The sequence below is a fragment of the Prorops nasuta genome, unplaced genomic scaffold, assembly GCF_024137725.1.
Source record: "Prorops nasuta isolate Cenicafe-Biocafe unplaced genomic scaffold, Cenicafe_Pnas_1.2 PNAS00008, whole genome shotgun sequence".
Taxonomy (NCBI): domain Eukaryota; kingdom Metazoa; phylum Arthropoda; class Insecta; order Hymenoptera; family Bethylidae; genus Prorops; species Prorops nasuta.
The window spans coordinates 5,928,433-5,947,387 of record NW_027116805.1 but is presented as its reverse complement, the minus strand read 5'-3'; the positions used below and the strand labels follow the sequence as shown (position 1 = coordinate 5,947,387).

At 43.0% G+C, this 18,955-nt stretch overlaps 1 protein-coding gene across 1 annotated transcript in view; it reads right to left on the bottom strand.

Annotated features, from left to right (window-relative positions):
* Positions 1–16,844, bottom strand: part of LOC136775334 (uncharacterized) — a 41,435-nt gene extending 24,591 nt beyond the window's left edge. The window contains exons 1-2 of the mRNA XM_066730018.1: positions 16,449–16,844; positions 14,128–14,370 (exon numbers count right to left, since the gene is read on the bottom strand). Of these exons, the coding sequence (XP_066586115.1) occupies positions 14,128–14,370; positions 16,449–16,683 (478 nt within the window). The 5' untranslated portion in view covers positions 16,684–16,844. The remainder of the gene's footprint in view (positions 1–14,127; positions 14,371–16,448) is intronic.
* Positions 16,845–18,955: the final 2,111 nt, after the last annotated feature.

Sequence of the window (18,955 nt, the reverse complement as noted above, 5' to 3'; positions counted from 1 at the left end):
TTTGCTCCTACGTGTAAAAGCTGGGCAGCTCGTGAGAAAAGTTTCGAGATGAGGTAACATATATTTTCTTATATCCGTCCATGATAATTACAGCGTCCCATCCGAACCGTCAAACTGCTTACGTCTTCCGATTCCACTCCTCCTCCTTACGCTACGTCCACGTCATGTCTTTCAACCAACTGCTACGTCATACGTCAGTTGTAACTTGTTACGTCTATCCCTGTTAAAGCCCTATCTAACAAGATTGAAAACTTTCTGTGAAAGGTGAAGTTTGGCGTTCATAGATTACAATCAGGAAGAAAGTAGTGGTGGGTCTGAAAAAGGATGACGATAGGAGAGCTGCGCGAGGGGTAATGGTATATCCGCGCTTGTCGGAATAAAAAGACATCGATTAGCAAAGCTTATTTTTTCCGAATTCAATCCTTCTTACTTCTTTTCCAATAAGAGATTTATTTAATGACTTTTCCCTTGGGAGCATCTCCTTCCCGTCTACTTAATGTGTTTTTTCCGACTTTTTCTACCGATCCAAACCTTTCCCTCTTCGTTGTTCCCTCTTTTCCGGCCTGTCTCATTTTATTTTCTACTTTCAGCCGCCTTAGTTAAACTTCAATTCGGTATACATACTCGAGATTCCGTGAAACGGAAATGGTTTTCTCCGCAAAGTTTCTTCATCGGTATGTCCATTTCAACAGAGAATACTGCTTACGTATAAGCTCAATTCGGTTTAAAGCTCTCGGACCTATAGCTCGCCATATACTATATGCACGTTGCACACGCAACACCAATAATCCTAAAGGTATAGCCCATTGGTCTTTCCTATCTTGGCCAGCTCGCGGCAAACTGTCGTTTCCGCCGCAACAACTAAACGGAGGACAGCTAAATAAAGCATCGCTTCAAAATACCCGAAACGACCAACCGGTTAAACAAGATTATATGCCCGAGGTTAAAAAAACTCATCAAAAACTCATTTCACATGCCACATTCTTATTACAGATCCCTACTGCAACCGGATGAACACATTTTTGCCTATTGTTTATAATCGTTCCTTAATTTTCAACTTGAATAATTCTGTCTTTACGGTAAATTATGATGACCCGGAAATAATTTACTTTCCAAGTCATTAACTCCGTTTTACGCGACGTAATTACATTCTGTCTTTAAAGGAAATTCATTATTTGCATTTTTACATATTATATACCCTTCCAAAAGACTTTACAATTCCTCAAAGAGATATACTACAGGTGAAATGATTATCACCGTGCAATTTATTCTTTCGATGTAACATAATATTCCAATGTAATAAGCCGAGCTACTGATAACGCTACTTTTTGCCGTAATCAGTTACGGCGTTATTGGAGAAGACACCGTTGATTATAAAATATCAACTTTTTTTATGCATCTCGTCAGTCACTGAACATAGAAAACTGGTTATTCATGATAGCGTGTATAAAAATTGATTTATCGTTCTTCCCTGCCAATTGTAAAACAAACTGGCTAGACGACGATTAATGTGCAAGCAATTATTCTTAATAATATCTAACATGCGGGAAGCGTAATATCCAAACTCGACAAAAATTCCCTCGATCACACGTGCATATATATATATTTACAAATATATCAGAAAGTTTAAAAACACTACCGTTCATTCATACTCGTGCGTTGAAATAATTTCCAGTACGTTAAAAGAACGAAGAGTGTGCGGATCGGCTTAAAATTGAAAAACATCAGCGAAACAACGTAATTCGGAAAATATTAATAAGTTTTTTGACACGTCCAAATGTCTTTTTTGCGCTACACGTTAATCTGTCGAGATTATGGAGCTTCCTGTTTTTCCCGTACAATCCAGCCGAGCGAAAGGGAGTTTTTGAGACGAACGGAAGTGGCGTTAACCACCGTTTATCACGCTATTTATCCCGCTCGAGACCGATCGAACTCTGGTTTTCTCGGACTTTAAACTGGGCCATCGGCGTAATTCATTTCGCGAGAGGGAAGAAAAATCGCATCCCGCCCACGAAATCTGGCGGGACAACAGGTTCGTCGTTTTGCGATTCAAGCCCAGATCTGGAGAGAGTGCTCTCAAGGAAGAATTTGCTCGTGGACAAATCGATGATATTCTATATACATATACATATATATATATATATATAGCTATTGCATGTAATGCTCTCCATCTCCCTCTCTCGCTTCCATTTCGTAGCTCTCTATCCTTCCATGAACTCGCTGTAAATTCATGAAGCGTCGATTCAACTCGATCAAAGACGCCGGATAGCGAATTCCTGTGGGACGGTTGAGCTACCACTTGGGATAACTGGAATTTCGTGAGGCTGGACTGTGCACTGAGGTGTCCTAATGAAAACACTGCAACCTCGTCACAGGGAATCTTGTTCCTGTTAACGCACTTGACTTCACCGATTGTTAAGTCGATCCCTGCGCGCACGGCTTTGATTTCTATATAACTATATATATACGCTATGAAAGAAAGCGAGAAAGAAGAGAATGATTTTTATATTAAATGGAATATTTAGGGTTATTGAAAGGCAATTGGAAAGCCCCCTTAAATCCAGATTCAATCGATATTTTTCATTCTTCCCGATAATATGGAGATTCTCTTCACCCCGTCTCGCTCGGGAGCTGCAATCTCTTTTTATGCGCGGCAATCTAAGGTCGTAGATCTATGCATGTAGGTCGCAGCAGGGCATAACGATGGCTTTCCATCAATTATCAGATGGGGATGCTCATTAGTATCCTCCTGGCGTCGCAAGTCGCTTTTTGCCGCTGGTATACCCGGACGCCATCAGGAACGGGCACGGAAGTCGTGTGTAAACATATCTGACTGAATAGACGGATATCCGCGTAGATCTGGAGCATCGGAGGGTTCTTCGTGGCTGCCTCCGAGCGAGACTTACATAATGATGAGCCGAAATCCATAGCATGCTCGACCAATATGTTACTGTCCGATAGGGTATGGCCGCATGCTGCATAGAGCACTGCTTTCCTTCCATATTAAGCGATAGGCCTTCGGACTACCTGCAGCAACCCATTCAACCCGCAACACTCTCTGACTAGATCTCACTTTGCTATGAGAGAGAGAGAGAGAGAGAGAGAGAGAGATAGAGTCTCCACTCGATTACCGACCAACGGTAATATCGGAAATCTATTGCCAGACGCCCCTCAACCCTTACTATATTATTATTGTCCCTAATATTCGCCAACGCCACTGGAATATTTTTCAGACTGTGATTCTAGTTGGTTCAGGCACGTTCTGAGATTTCCTCTCCTTGATCAGGCAACCTGAATTGGCCTCGGTGCAGGATATATAACGTAACGTACATCTCGAGGAACGTGGCTCCTTCAAGGCTATCGATTCAGGCCTTGGGGTAAAGGAGTCGATGCTTGATGGTTATACGCGTCTCGACTTATTGGTATCAATCAGACTCGAATTTAACGAATTCCATCAGAAAATTCAAAAAAGGGACTCAGCTCTTTTTCTCGTTTATCCGACTTTTTCTCAGTTTCCGTGGATATGTATAATATACCAATAATATCTATATTTTGCACTCCGAGTTATAATAAATTCTTGTCTCTATTATTATCGAGTAAGGAACGTGGAAATGATGAAAAATAATTAATATGACTCCACGGAGGGAAAAACTTAAACGTGCGTGGACCATGTTTTAATAAGGATATTTCAATGTAGGAGCGCGCGCGTTTATCCGGGCCAAATCAGGCTGACAGAAGGAATTAATTCTTAAGGCAAGCTATTGTGCGATCTGTTCCGGCCCTTAATAACATTAAGCGTGCCTTGACAAATTTCTATAGACGAGAGGTAATTCCATACACACATTCATCCCCATTGTAACCAAATTTTCTCCACTCTTGTACAGGCCTGATGTTATCGCCCTTTCACGCGCAATCATCCTTCTTTATTATAGCAAATAACGCGAAACATAATTTTCCTTCGATATCCATCAATCCGAAACATTTTACTGGACCGAGCTTTTCCATGCAACGCGAACGACGAACGATAATACACGATGAAACATACAAATCTTCCGTTCGGTCGATGCGTAGGAGATACTTTTGTTATTATAGATATTTCGGTACGGCGAATCCTTTTCAGCTATTTCAAATTTGCGTGTTTCCAACCGCACCATGTTTTCCAGCCACGAGCAAATATTTCTCTAACGATTGTGCGTTATTTTTGCGGTTGTTATCCATTCGGCATCCATAAATACGGGGAGTAATCTCTGTGGAGCAGGTTGGTCACAGCGGACACGATTGTTTGCCGAATGACGATTAACTATTGACGTGCTACGATATGCAAATGCGACCGAAGGCTCCATCAGATGTATCGATAAGGCAAGTGCGTGCTGTACCCAGCAATGATCTCGCTCAAGACGCACGTATTCGTCATAATGGACTCGCACCATGCATGCCGTAACTGGAATGCAATATATGCATTAGCCTCAATGGGGCATTCTCGATTGATTTCGTTCGTTCGATCGCCTTTATATCCGCCGCCATAATAAGGGATGTATATACTTCAATTCGCCCCACTTCGCGAACGTAAAAGTTCATTTACTTCCATAACTATATATAAGATACGTCAATTTTCTGCACGAGATCTTCTTGAAATCCTTTTCTATCTGGATAAGAAGAGGCATTATGCAAAAAATTGATAAATCCCTTAAAGTTTGAGCGAGATAAATAAATTGTTTCACGTCCACGCTCCGGAGCGAAGCAAAGTATCTACACTATGTATGAGGAGAGGTGCCATAAATCGTATTAATTTGATAGATTTATATCGTGATATATGGTAAGGTTGATTAAAATTGCAGCGTGCAGCTTCGAAATGGTCCGTTAAGCTTTGGAATTATATACGTATAGAGGCCATTGAAAAGTAAATAGAATGTATTATACAAGGTTGCGTGTGAAATAAAGCCACCGAACTGCGAATAACAACAGCGAGGAAAAAGTAATGTCCAAGCACGCCGCGGTACAGGGAGAAAAGGTGGCGGCCATCGCGAGCGCGCCGTTTATTTTAAGAAGTTCTTTCAAACTCTCCACCGCACTCGGCGAAAAAGGAACGATAGGGAAGCGGTGCGAGAGGCTTGGAGCACACGAGAGGGATAGAAAGAAAGAGAGGAAAAGGAAAGAAAGGTCGGGGCTGACGGGCGAAAGAGCGGAGGTACAGCACTGAAAATAGAGGAAAGAAGGAAAGCTGCTGCTGGGAAAGAAAAGCTTTGAGAGAGGAAGGGGAAAAATATTGTGCACGGTCCAGGCCATTAGACAAATTTTCTAGTATAACGACAGAAGAACCATTCGTCTTTTCTTGTATCGCTGCAATTTTTTTCACTCGTCTCTTCGATTCCTGCTATTGCAGCCTCTTCGATGCTGCGCAAGTAGCTGTTTGCGTTTAACATAGCAGTTTTCATCCAGTTCGGTCCTCGTGCATTTGTATGTATAGCTGCGATAATCGGATGTATTATTTAAAAGGAAAAACCGTGTCAATGGTGAATAATTTAAAAATTCATATATATATATATTAGGGTGGTCGTTAAAAAAAAAATTTTTGACGGATCCCCAAAAACCACTAGTATTTGATGAGAAACTACAGTGGTTGAAACCTGTGGCCTGATAAATGATGGAAACACGTGCCTCAATGCGATCAAATATAATTTTCGAAGAATTTTACAGTTTTTCGCAGATAACTCATTAAATATTCGATTCTATGAAAAGATGCATATAACCTTTTCTCTGAAGAATTAAATTCTACATAATAAAGATTCTATACATTTTTCTTCTAGAATGCACACTAATCGAGATATTCTTGAAAAATCAATCCTCTTTTTCGTTTATTCACATTATATTGATATGTTTATATGAATAATTATTTTTAGTTTACCGTACAATTAACATATTTTATTAAATTAAGAGAAATAAAATGTGTAGCTACAGCGAAATAAGAATAACTACTCATATGAGCATATGTCAATATAATGTGTATAAACGAAAAGGAGGATCGATTTTTCAGCAATATCTCGATTAGTATGCATTCTAGAAGAAAAATGTATAGAACCTTTATTATGTAGAATTTAATTCTTCAGAGAAAAGGTTATATGCATCTTTTCATAGAATCGAATATTTAATGAGTTATCTGGGAAAAACTGTAAAATTCTTCGAAAATTGTATTTGATCGCAATGAGGCACGTGTTTCCATCATTTGTCAGGCTACAGGTTTCAACCACTGTAGTTTCTCATCAAATACTAGTGTTTTTTAAGGATCCGCCCAAAAAAATTTTTTTTAATCACTACCCTAATATATATATATATATAGGTATGTGGCTCTCGTTCGTTAGAATTTGAAGAATCGATAAATTCGCTGGATTTTTTCCAGCAGCAGAAAAGTTTGGCTATGAAAAGTTGTTAAATAAATATGAAAGTAGGTGCAGTACAAGAGTGAGAATTTCCGTCGTATGGAAGAAAAGGTCATAACGAAAACAAGTTTCTCGACATGAACCATTAGACACTCCCTTTGAGGGACGCGTGCAAGTATTCTACGAAACTCGATAACGCGACGTGCACACGATTCCTCTGCTTGACGTAACAAAGCCAATTTCACTGGGCGCCCCATAACGCCACTAACGGAACAAACTTCCTGACGATCGGAAATTCTTCGTGACACCGACTGACACAAAGTTTTCGTATTTTTTGTTTCCGACCTTTTGCTTCCCTTTTATCCCCGTATACCGTATATATCTATATATACGTACTGGTTTTACGGGATATACCACTGGCCTCATGAGATATTAAATCCAACGCGTTCACTCGCAATTATACCAGCGCTCTTTAAAAACTCTACTGATTAATGGAAAGGAGCGGACGGGCTCGAATGAAAAAAAGCTCCATCCGCAAGAAAATTATGGAATATAGCAAGCGTACGAGAGGCTGGGAGAACAAATTGGGTTAGAATCAGAATTGAAATTGATTTGGCGAATATGTGGGATGAAGGAAGACAATCGCGAGAGGTGGGAATGAGTGGAACGGAGGTTTTATGGCGGAGAAGCACAATTTTCTGAAAATGGAATTGAGGATGATATGGGAAATAAGTCATGTTACACAAGGGATGGGAAAGGCATCGTGTGTCATCGACCGTAATCGGCTGTTACAGTCGTGTTGGTGCGAAAGGTTGGAGATCCAAGTCAAATATTTTTGCTAGTTTGAAGAGGGCGTGGAATGTCTGTGTTGGAGGTAGAGGGGTAGGCTGGAAGCTTCTCCTTGAAAATTAAATACCGGGACGAGCGTCTGTTTGTCGAAAATCTCAGACTTTCTAGGGGGGGGGGGGGGGTGTGCTTGGACATTCTCCGCGCTGGCTGGTGAATGTGACAAACGCAGATGGGGCCTGAAATCCATATGCTCCGATAACGACGTTATCGGACCGACATATGCCACGTCTGTTATTCCTGCCACGCCGATGTGCGTCGATGCGTGCGCAAATGTATTGCCAAAACGTCATCCGTTACGTATATATCCATTCTAGATTACTAATTTAGTATTAATTACCGTTTCACTGGCAAAATGGAAGTCTCGCGCGTGTGTATTCGTTCCCTCGTGAATCGAGCAACTTCTCGAATATAACTCATTGGATTATTACCACTGGAAGGTCCATTAATTAAAATACTCGCGTGCCGCACACTCGCCAAATTGGATGTACCGTAGATTCCATCCTAGATCCGTGCTGCTTTCCGATGGAAATCATCGAATGTGGCTCGAATATAGAATTTACGGGAGAGTGGAGGACCAGCTACTACGCGCCTATAAGAGAAATCCTATATAGTGGAAGAAACGCGCTAGGTATAACGCAGGGACAAGGCGGTACAAAACCTGCGGTGGGCCGACCAGCCTTCTCGAGTGCACCTCGAGCACACATTTTCCATTCGAGTCATACTCGACTCGAAACTCAAGTTTCTTTGTGGCCAATTGTCAGCGTGCTCTTTATTAAATCGATAGCTCTTACGTGTAAGAAATTCTACCTCTTCATAGGAATTTCATTGCAACTTTTAACGCATAAATAACAAATGCACGCATATAGCACTCTATATATCCTTACAACGATTAAGAATAACCGCTGTGTGTTTCGATCGGAGCGTAATGCTCCTGTTTGGGATCATTTACCTCGAAGAATCGTTTGGTCAAATATGGCACTCCGAGAGTAGGTGCGGCGTGCCAAGTGGAGCTGGCAAGCGTTCGGGGTGGAAAAAATGAAGAGCGCGCTTTGGGACATGTATCAGGGGGATGAAAATTGTTTCGGAGCTGCAGGCATTAAATAATTTTAATCCTTGGAAGCGGAAGGTAATTGGTATTGTTTTTCTTAGACAAGAAGAAGCGCGTCCTCGTAGCAGAGGGATGCGCTAAACAATAGTGGCGTTAGAAATGGATGTTGGCAGAGTAGTGCGGGCGAAGGGTCGCGGAGAAATGAAATTCAGGCTGAGAGGATAAAAAGTGGTGGAAGAGAAGAGGTTGTCGGATGGGAGCAGGATATGCGCCATACGTCGGCCGTGTTGGTTAAGTATACCACTCCGGCGTACGTTTTCCTTTCAAACTTCTTGACCCTGCTCCGCTCTTCTCCTTTTCTCGCTGAAGCATCGGGGAAACGAGATCGTCCCGAGCGGCGAAACACCCTTAAGGCTCCTTCTTATCCTTGCTTAGCTTTCGACGAGGAAGACGATAGTCATTCCGGAGAGCCGCACCGTTTTCGTTCGGGAATTCGAACCGTGGCTCTACGCCGGTGCTTTTCCGACGTAATAACGACGCCGACGCCAATGCTGACGACTCGAACGACGGTCGACGGACTTGCTTTTACGGTCACCACTCGAAGATTGATGGTCGTTCGATCGCTTAATCGAAAACGCCGCCACCATGAACCGAATTGTTCGTATGTTGTGTAGTCATAATAGCTATATGGTCTATATATACATACATATATATATATATATATATATAGTGTGCTTCCGGCTGCAGGAGGAAAAGTGACAGGCAGCAACCGCGCGCCCACGTTTCTCCGTGTATACCAGCTCGTGGCTCTTTGCCACCTCGAGAAACAACCGCCTCGAACGTCTGGATTGACGCGTGTAGAGAAAATGCAATGTATGATACAAATGGCGAGGCGTTGGGAAAAGCGCTGAACGGTACACGGCGGTAGTTTTCAATCGGTCGCTTATTCCAGTGGAATTATACACCGTTACGTTTGGATAAATAATTCTGACACGTTCATAGCTGGATTTACTTAAATTCTTTATGTATATAGGTATCTATACACCTTTTTAAGAACGAACGGATCAAATCCGTATCCGCTGAATGCAACCGTGCGCTATTAAAACGAAAAATTTATCTCTGTCCAAATTAACTCGTTTAAATCACTGGAAAATACACGCGAAACATCGTGTGAGTTTTTAAAAAGCTTACTCACCGCAACCAGCTCTCGTTAATTGATTTCATTCAGCTGATATTTTTATACAGCATCTATACCGACCTCGTTAGGCAAGCTATACAGTCATTAGATCGAAATAATTACCAAAGAAATTTCGAACACGATTTATTATCATTTTCATAAAGCAATAAAGGCGGCTTTTATAAAATGGATTATTCTTATTAGCATTGCCCGTTGGTACGTTGCAATTTAAACTACGGGATTGCGCTGACGGATAGCGAGATAAATAATTCATCAGAATTAGGAATTTCTTTTTTTGGATAGCGGAGCAAAGGGAGAAGGGTCGAAACGAGAAAAATGCGGCATGTAGGTCGGAGTTGGTGGCTTCGCGTTATTCGCGACTACGTAAACACGTGCTGAGAATCTACAATCTACAGTGCAATCGTACTTGGTGCTCGCAATCTTTATGATTCTCCAGGGCCGTAAACTTTGACGGCACTTGGAATTATTGCCAAGAAATTATTAAAAATCTCATGCGGTATCTTTTATCGGTGCGCAAGGGGGATAAGAACAGGTATAGCGCGTACGCGAAAAATACCTGTGTACTGTCGAATGCAAAAACAGGAAAGGGATGCGTTGCGCGAGAGGGTGTGGGATTCGGAAGAAGGAAACACACACTGTGGTTCACCTGGATGTGCCGTGCCCACCGCACCGTATTGCGAAACGGTCATTGCTGTAAATTGTCTGTTTCAAGATTTATTTAACCACGCACCGTAAATCGAGCATTAATAAATATCTCTACGTTACGGGATATTGACATTGTATAACACCACCACCAACAGACGTGCAACGACGATGAGATATTGTTCTATTGGAATATGGCTACCGCGTAATATGTTATTGTGCTACGCGAAAGAGAAGAATTTATAAATGAAAGAAAAGAGAAGCATGTAAATTTCTCCGCTAAAGTATTACGCTATCCTAATAAGTTATAGCGATATAGTCCAATTATTGAAAACAATTGAATATTAGATACTGTGAAATAATAGGAAGATTAATTGACGTGTTTCTAGCTCGAGGAATGAATCTCGTTTTTATTATTTTCCGTAACGGGCGTTTTACACAAGTTTGCACAATGTGTGTGTGTGTGTGTGTGTGTGTGCATATATAGTCATGTTGAAGAGTACGACGAAAATGCGAGCGAGTATAGATATAATAGTAATATACAATAAGAGAGGGGCATATCGCGAGGGACTGGTCAGTATAAAAATTAATGCTGAATAAATAAGAGCGCGCGAGGCCTCGATCGTTCGTGCGGTCATCATATTAACGCATTTCTCATCTGCTGCGAATTTCATTTCACAAACATGATTTATGCGAGAGGTACTGGCTGATCGGGCATTAATGAATTTCCCAATATTTTACAGAACCGTGGGGGATTTAGCAGGGCTTGCAGCATGCTGAAACTGCTGCAGGGAAACTGCTGAGGGTATACATTTTCCGAGAACAGCCCCTTTAACCGAGGCTACTGGACGCTTCCAATTTATTTGCAACGAAACCGCATCTTTCATCGCGACTGCCTTCGATATTTTCCGAAGCGTAGGTTAGCGCGCCAAATGCTCGTCCGAGGCATGAGCTTTTGTTTACAAACGTGCAAAGACGTTAATTTAAGGTTGATAGTAAAAAGGAAGCGATCCTTTGTATCCTGCGAAAGAAGCTTCCTGCTATAAGAAGATTTCATGGTGGGAAATACAAGGAAAAAGCCAAGTGAAGTCTCTAATAAGACGTATATTTTCTCTCTCTCTCTCTCTCTCTCTCTCTCTTCCCTGTCTCGGCTTCCCCAAGATTTATCATCCTTCTTAGACCATTTATGTTTCATTCGCTCGAACGATTTTCACTTTCTTAGACAGTGAAATGCGATAATTAAGGGTCAGTCCTGGAATCAGTCAGGCTTACCAACGGTCCGGAAGAAACAAGAACGATTGTTCCTGCTGTGTGTAAATAAGAGCAAAAGATAAAATCCCACGTAATCCATACCTGCACGGATAAGTGACATTGCCGGTGTGATTTCTCTCTCGGTTAATTAGTGCTTCGTTCTAGTGCGGTGAATTAGTTTTAATTAGGACTTTGAAAAAAACTACTACAGGAGGAAGGAGAAGAATGGGATGGAAATGGAGCAAAAAGAAATATTAACGAGCCCTCGCAACGCCGAAGGATATTAGTTGGCTCGCAATTTTTTTTTGCCTAAAAAGGAAAACTCGGGCGCGGGAGGGGGGGGGGGGATTTAGATTTTCGATAATTTCAAATTCGTGCTGAGACTTTCAATGATTCGCTGCTTTCGAGCGATAAGGATATATCTATACATATATATATATATATATATATATATATATAGTGTAGCCTGCTGTAAATGGATCGTATGTAGAAAATTGAGTGCAATATTTTATTTTAGTCATCTTTTAAACGAGGGAATAGAAGAGTATACGCAGGCAAGTGACTGCGTGCGGTTTTGCACAGCTATTCATATGAATACGAATGCGACGATATAAGCCCATTTTGCATGTAGCAGCATTTCGAATATTTCTATGCAGAACGCTTTTCCATGACGTTACAATTGATCGATACGCACTGCAACCATATTTCCCTAATGCTTTTTCTGTTAAAAGAGAAATACCAGTACAGTTAACGATATTTCTCGTGAATTTATGTTGCGGCAACTCTGAATATGCATGAAACACACTTATACATACGCGATACGTATATACGCGTCGCTTGCTTTAACAAGTTGAAAAAGGATGCCCGCTCTTGTGTCTCTCCTCTCAACTATATATATACAGTTGATCTAATATAATCAAGTTCTTCGGGGTGACCGAATTATCCGACGTTCCTCTGGTCCATTAGAATCATTGGTCATTACTTTTCGGAATTCAATCCTGGGTGATGTATGGTTTATCGCGAAGCCCGAATATACAGTCTCTATGTGTGTGTGTGTGGTATACGAGCCATCAGGAAAGAAATGTTAATCCGAGGGAGATCGGAGCTTAGCGTGTAGTTTGGGGCCAACAATGGGAGCAAACACCGAGCCATTAAAGCATTGAAAGTCTGATGTTTTGTCGCGACAATGAAATGGCCAGAATGAATTTTTGGTTTCCGTGCCTTTCTCGGGAATATCGATGACGAGCGTTTTATACAGTTGACCGGGCGGAAAACTCGTTCATTCCGCCGAGTGCACCGTCATAATCGGTGAAGGTGCGTATACATACACACATGTATATGTGAATGTGCGCGCGTGTTTGCGCAAGTACTCAGCGCCGAAAGTGTCAAGAATTTATCGTTGCTTTTTGCGGCTCGGAAATTTAATATACTTGTCATGACGTGGAGAAAAGTCTGGGACTAGCTGGCTTACGCGGAAAAAGGGGTCAAAGGAGAGAACTATTCCCAGCAAGCTGGGAGTCGTTAAAAAAATGAGAATCCTCGAAATGCCATCGTTTCCTGGCATCTACAATGGGCGCCCGCGACAAAAAAAAATCTGTTCAGCTCGAACAAGGATATATTCCTGCGGAGCTATAGTTTTCAAGTTGCCGGATTACGCATTGCTATTATTGTCGATAGGAATAATGCCTCCCTTTACGGCTTGGCAGCCGCACATGTATAATGGAGCAGATCCGTTATTTTTTTTTTTCTTTTCGAGTATTCCGTCAGTGCGATTATCTCACGAATTTTAAAGACTCCCTGTGCGAATCACTCGCGATTTTTTCACGCTCCGACGAACTTTCGTTCTTGCGCAGAGTGGAGGAGTATATTTCTCGAATAATAATTTACTTTTATGGAATTAGCAGTCGATGCTAGATTAGAGAGTGATAAGAATGGTCGATTAGGAGAGGTTCCTTGCGAAAATAGAGAGTAGTGCTGCTTGCATGATAGCGGGCGACCGTAAAATGGAAAAAGCGCTCTTCACGATCGTATCTTGGATCCTGAAACGGGAAACCGATGGCTTCGCCATTACCTCGCGCGTTGTCGGATTAGTCGTGAAAGACAGGGGCTTTTACGAGAATAGCTTCATCGCTGCAGCTTCATATATATATACATACACACACACACACACACACACAGTTTAGCTCACCTTATTATTTTAATTACAACACCTTTCTAATATAAATTTCCTCGCGAGAATTTTACACGTTTCCTATATCCGTGTACTCGCGCATTCTCCTTGTTAACCCGGACGTACAGCCAGCTTTAAATTTTTTACGTTATTTGGCCACAGCGTGACCTCGAGAATTTTCTCTAAAAATTACATCGCTGCTCACGAGGGAGCGTTGAATTTTTTTTATTCCTCGTCCCCTACAGCTTCAATTTAGCCGGGAATAAATGGCACCGCGGCATTGATTGCGCATTGTAGGGACATGCGTCGCAGCGAGCGAAGGTTTATTTTCGCCGAGAGAGCCAGGACCATCCTCCGTTAAGACAGCTCGAGTTTTTTACGTGGCACTTTATAAGTACTTGGAATCACCTCGTGGGAGTGGAAAGACGAGAAGATCTTTTAAAGCTCGGAGGACTTTAAGCGGCCGATGAAGTCGATGGCCACTGGCCGTGAAATGACGGTTCTCGGAGATTTTACAGGGTCGGAGGATCGCAGAGGGGACTTTAATAGCCTGACGTGGCGCGGTGCCGATTAATTGGGATCAGTCGCTTACCATCAGGCTGGTGCGGAGCGTAGATGTTGAGATACAGGCAGTCCTCGCTTTGGTTCCTCAGGTACGGCAGATGCCTCTCCAAATATTCATAGCGTCCTGGCTTCACCTCGTCACGGAGTTTCGGTAGCACTTGCGGACAGACCGGTGCGAATTCCTGCGAATGGCGAAGACCTCTCCACGGCTGCGGTGATCTCGGCGGTGAGAATCTAAAAGGACCCATCGGAGGGTCCGCGTAAGGAACTCCTGAAACACGGAACATTCAATATTTCAAATCCCATTTCCCCGACCTTTTCCCATTCACCGCCGCAACCATTCGCGAGATTTTATCGAACGTCGCTCGTTTCGTAAAAACGCTCCCGCGCTCGCTCGACCAAATATATCGATGTTTTATCGTTTTTAATTAACTCGTTGGCATTCCGTCAGTGTCATTCCCCGGAATCATGAAAAATCATCGAAGTAAGTGCAGCGCGCGCCCCGCGTGTGCGCTTGTGTGAATCCTAGCTCAGCTGTCTCCGCCAACTACTCCTATAATTAAATAGCGAGTAATTGAACGTCGAATAATTAATTTGTAACGAATAACGGATGTAGCTGCAATTAAACGAGATTCGTGTCTGTGTGGCTCGAGAGTATTGACTTTCAAAAGTATTCCACGTGTAGCCCGATTGGCGTTGCGACAGGAGTGTTTACGACAGGAATTGTAGTAAAGGGCTCTGGGTCGCTTGGTTGCGAATCTATAAAATTAATGAACGTTGATTGTCGTCAGCCTCGAGAGGCTCGCGGTCACTTCTGTGGTCGGAACGCGCAGTTGCGGTGTTTTGCCAGCGACTCGTCATCCTACACACACAGAATCGCTTTTCTGCTTTGCTTCGGTAAACGATTGTACATATATAGACAAAATTATAAGCGCGCGTTGCACAAAAAAGCGAAGATCGATCGAAGGAATGTTATAGAAATGGGGAAGAGATTGGAATACGGGACAAAGGGATTTCCACGCTACGGGAATAATTTGTGCCTCGAGTAGTTTTAAGGAAAAAGAGCTGGCTGCATTGCTGAGCGTCAGCGATGGACGAAAGCGTCGATGCTTGGGAATGTCAGGTCTGAGGCTCTAGAGGAATGCAAGAAAATGCGAGCGGGTTAGGATAAAGCTGGAGTGGGGTGACGACCCGGCCTTTAGCGAGAGTATAAGGGCGCGAGATGTTCTAGAAGGATGGTGCATGTATGCGTGCGGAGAGGAAGAGCTAGTTGGAGGGTGGGGGAGGGGGGGGGGGGGAGGGAAACACTCGACTCACGCACGTGCACAGTGCACACGAGCACCGAAGCAGGCACGAGACGGTTCCCGGGATGAGACGCTAAAGGGGAGAGGGGGTAGGAGAGAGAGAGAGAGAGAGAGAGAGAGAGAGAGTGCGCGCACTCCCGAAATAGTATATGCCACGCGGAGCTTGGTGCCTTTGACGTATCGCGATTCTCAAAGCCTGCAGCTTACCGAGTGACTAAGTAGAAAAGGACGAGTCGCGAGAGCAGAGAGAGAGAGAGAGAGAGGAGAGAAAGAGGTGATTTGTGCAAGACGAGCGAGTGACCGAGGAAGCGTTCGGTCGGACTTGGCTCGTACTAGTGACGTCACACGAATGGACAGTCGCTCGAACGGAATCAAACGACAAAGCTCGAGCAAAGTTCTCGAACACGAATCGACTAGCGCAGAGAGTCAAATTTAATCCATCCTCGAGGAGTTTTAATCAAATCGACTCGATCGCAGCATCCTGTTTCGTCCATCCAAATCGAATTTTCACCAAGCCACTCTCGCGGCCCCGGCATTCCCAATTTTAATGTCATTATATTCATCGGCATTATAAGAACTATGCAAACGGGCGGACCGATGGAGGATTCCTGCCTAGCGCTATGGAAACGAATTCCGTGAATGTTCTCGAATCTCTCGATACACTGTGCAATGCTCGCCGATAAACTTGTACGATTATACTTTTCTTTAACGTAAATGCTTCTTCTTTGAAATGCAACGAGCGACGAGACGGTGGTTACATTTTCTCTTCTTTACGAAATTATCGTTTTCACCGATCGATTCTCCCCGTCTATCGCTATTCCCTATCTATATATATATATATAGGTATATACACGTGTACGCTCGACAAAGAGAGAAACGTTTACAGGTCGAGCTTTGGATTTCCGCGTAATATTTAGCTGGCTATTTCGGGAGTATTGAGAGTCGATGTGAAATTCAATGACATCCGTAGAAAACGGTTTGAAAAGGTATACAGTGGTATGGTTGGAGGTGGGGGGTTAGAAGGAGATGGCTATCGGAAACTTACCGAGAAAAATGTCGACCAACTGAAGGTTGTGATTGGTGGTTGGTTGAACGACCATTCCGCGCAATCGTCCCTGTTTGACGCGCACTTCCCTCGTCGCTCTTTCCGGAAGGACCTGGTAACGATGATGATGCCCGTACTGATTGCGGGAATCACGAAAATCCCGGTGCTCCGTGAGAATTTGAGTGCACGCCAACAACAAGAGACCCAGTAGCTCGAGTCGCAACATTTTGGACATTTGCCCCGCCGTTCCTCAACCCCCTTCAGTCGCAAGATCGTCGCTCCTCGCGCCTCCGAAGAATCCAGGAATTTCACCTGAACTTCTTTTCCGGTCTGAAATATATCGAGGGACGTCTCCTCTATTTCCACCAATGCTGCAGCGGACGACTCGACGCCATCGATGACCCGTGACCGTTCCGCTGATTTTCTCCAAAGCTACCCCCCTCCCCCACCCTTCACTCTCTCCTACACACACACACACGCACACTCGACTCGATCAATGCCGACACTTTTTTCCCCGCTATATTGCTTTTATCAAAATAGATGGAAAAAGTTGGCACACCTCGAAGAACGAATTCTCACTCGGCTCTCGATAATTAAACCGTAAAATCGTTTTAAATATTTCCCTCGGATTATTCCGAGAACAGCCGAGATAGCTTTTTAGAATTTACTCGAGCGATTCCACAATTTCAACTTTTGTCCATGCACGAACGATCCGAGTGCTCGACGCTACCGTACTTGACACTCTTCTCACTCATTTGAACAATAATAGCGAGATTCGCCAATTGTTCGCCCTCGCGATTCGGACACTCGTGCTTCGTGGAAGAATCGCTGGCTCGTTAGGTACTTCGGCGAAAAGACGGCGCTAGAATCCTTTGCGTGCCAAAGTTTATCAAAATGTTTTGGCACTCGCTCTCGTGGGCTCACATTTTCAACACTGCACAATTATAGAATAATGATGGGTGATCCTCTCCATTCTCGCTGCGGTTCTTCGTAGGTGAGAGCGCGGGTCGAGGTCGAGATATCTTCGTTCCGAGAACTGCATATTTAACGCCGCTGTAGTAGCCTGTATTACAAACCATAACGTTTCTTTATTTTTGAATTCACTTTCGGGAGAGCGAAATAATTATTGAGTCTCTTCTCTACAATTATAACCGAGAAATAAAATTTTAACACAGTGAAATTATTTTTATCCCTGGATAGTTGTCCTTTACGAATAATAGGGTATGTGTTTTTTAAGGAAGCTTCTTCGACATGCGTTTTATCGCGACAAGGTTGGTGCCGTACGCTACGAAGCAAACGAAAGTTCATTAGCCCTTTAGGCGAGAGAGCGAGGACACGTAAGTGGGCATAATTTTTCTGGGGGTTTTAGCTGGCTCGCATCTAGAAGCGAGGAGCGCTTTAAATCTAGCAGCGGCAGTTGGAAATGCAGTGCATGGTTTCTGCAGGCTCGCGCGCGCAGCGGAGATTCCCCCAGTGTCCTCCAGTATAGCGGTGCGATATTCTTGGCTAACAAACAAGGGTGAACGCACGTACTGAGCGGATTGCGCTCCGCTGCACGCACTCTATTTTCGACCCAAATAGAAAGCACACGCTGCTGTTGGTAAACTTCGCGGCCTCTTGCATCGCACGTACTCTCCTCTCTTCATCTTCCTTTCTACGCACGCGCATCGGCAAATTTTTGCCAAATTTTTTTCTGCATTCCCTTATCACAGTCTCTTTTGCATTAGAGCCTTTCTCCCTACTAGCTTTTCGCAAACAATGATTAAATTTACATTCTCGCTCATTTGATATATATAAAAGCGAGGCGAGAGAAAAAATGTTGAAACAATGGTTCACGCTGGAAATTCGAGCAAGAGTCAACATTCGATAATGCTGCATTAAACATTTTTATAACAATAGATAGAGAAGGGCGAATGATTCATTGCTATCGAGTCACGCGTGGTACGAACGTCGATTAATTATGACCGCGGTTGATAGAAATCTTTTTATTAAAGAAATTCGCATATCGCGTGTACCACTCGTATAATTTTGCACTGCAACAATTGTTAGAAATGTATAACAACAGGTTTTCTCCTCGAATGACAAATTAAGGGCTAAAAACACGGTATGTATATATATATATATATAATATTAATGGACAGCTGTATGTGTGTGCTGTATATATTTATATCTACCAGTATTTGCTATATTTATCATGCCTAATGATAATGCAACTTTGCTATTCTTATCAAACAGAAAACAATCTCGGCGATGATTAGTGGATGATTATAAAGTATAATTAGGAGTTCTATAATTAAGAAGTTATGGGGGTTCTACAGTTATTGTATAATTAGCATGAAGATTGTAAAATCCTGTACCAGCAGGGTGCAGTGCTTCGAAGCAAAGTTCGCTGCGCGTTCATCGATACTCATTTCAAGAATTTCGCTAACTACCACAACTTTGAATAAGCAACCTTATTAAGCAGCTGAAAGTTTGACAAACTGAGTCGCTCCCTTCGTTGACAGAAA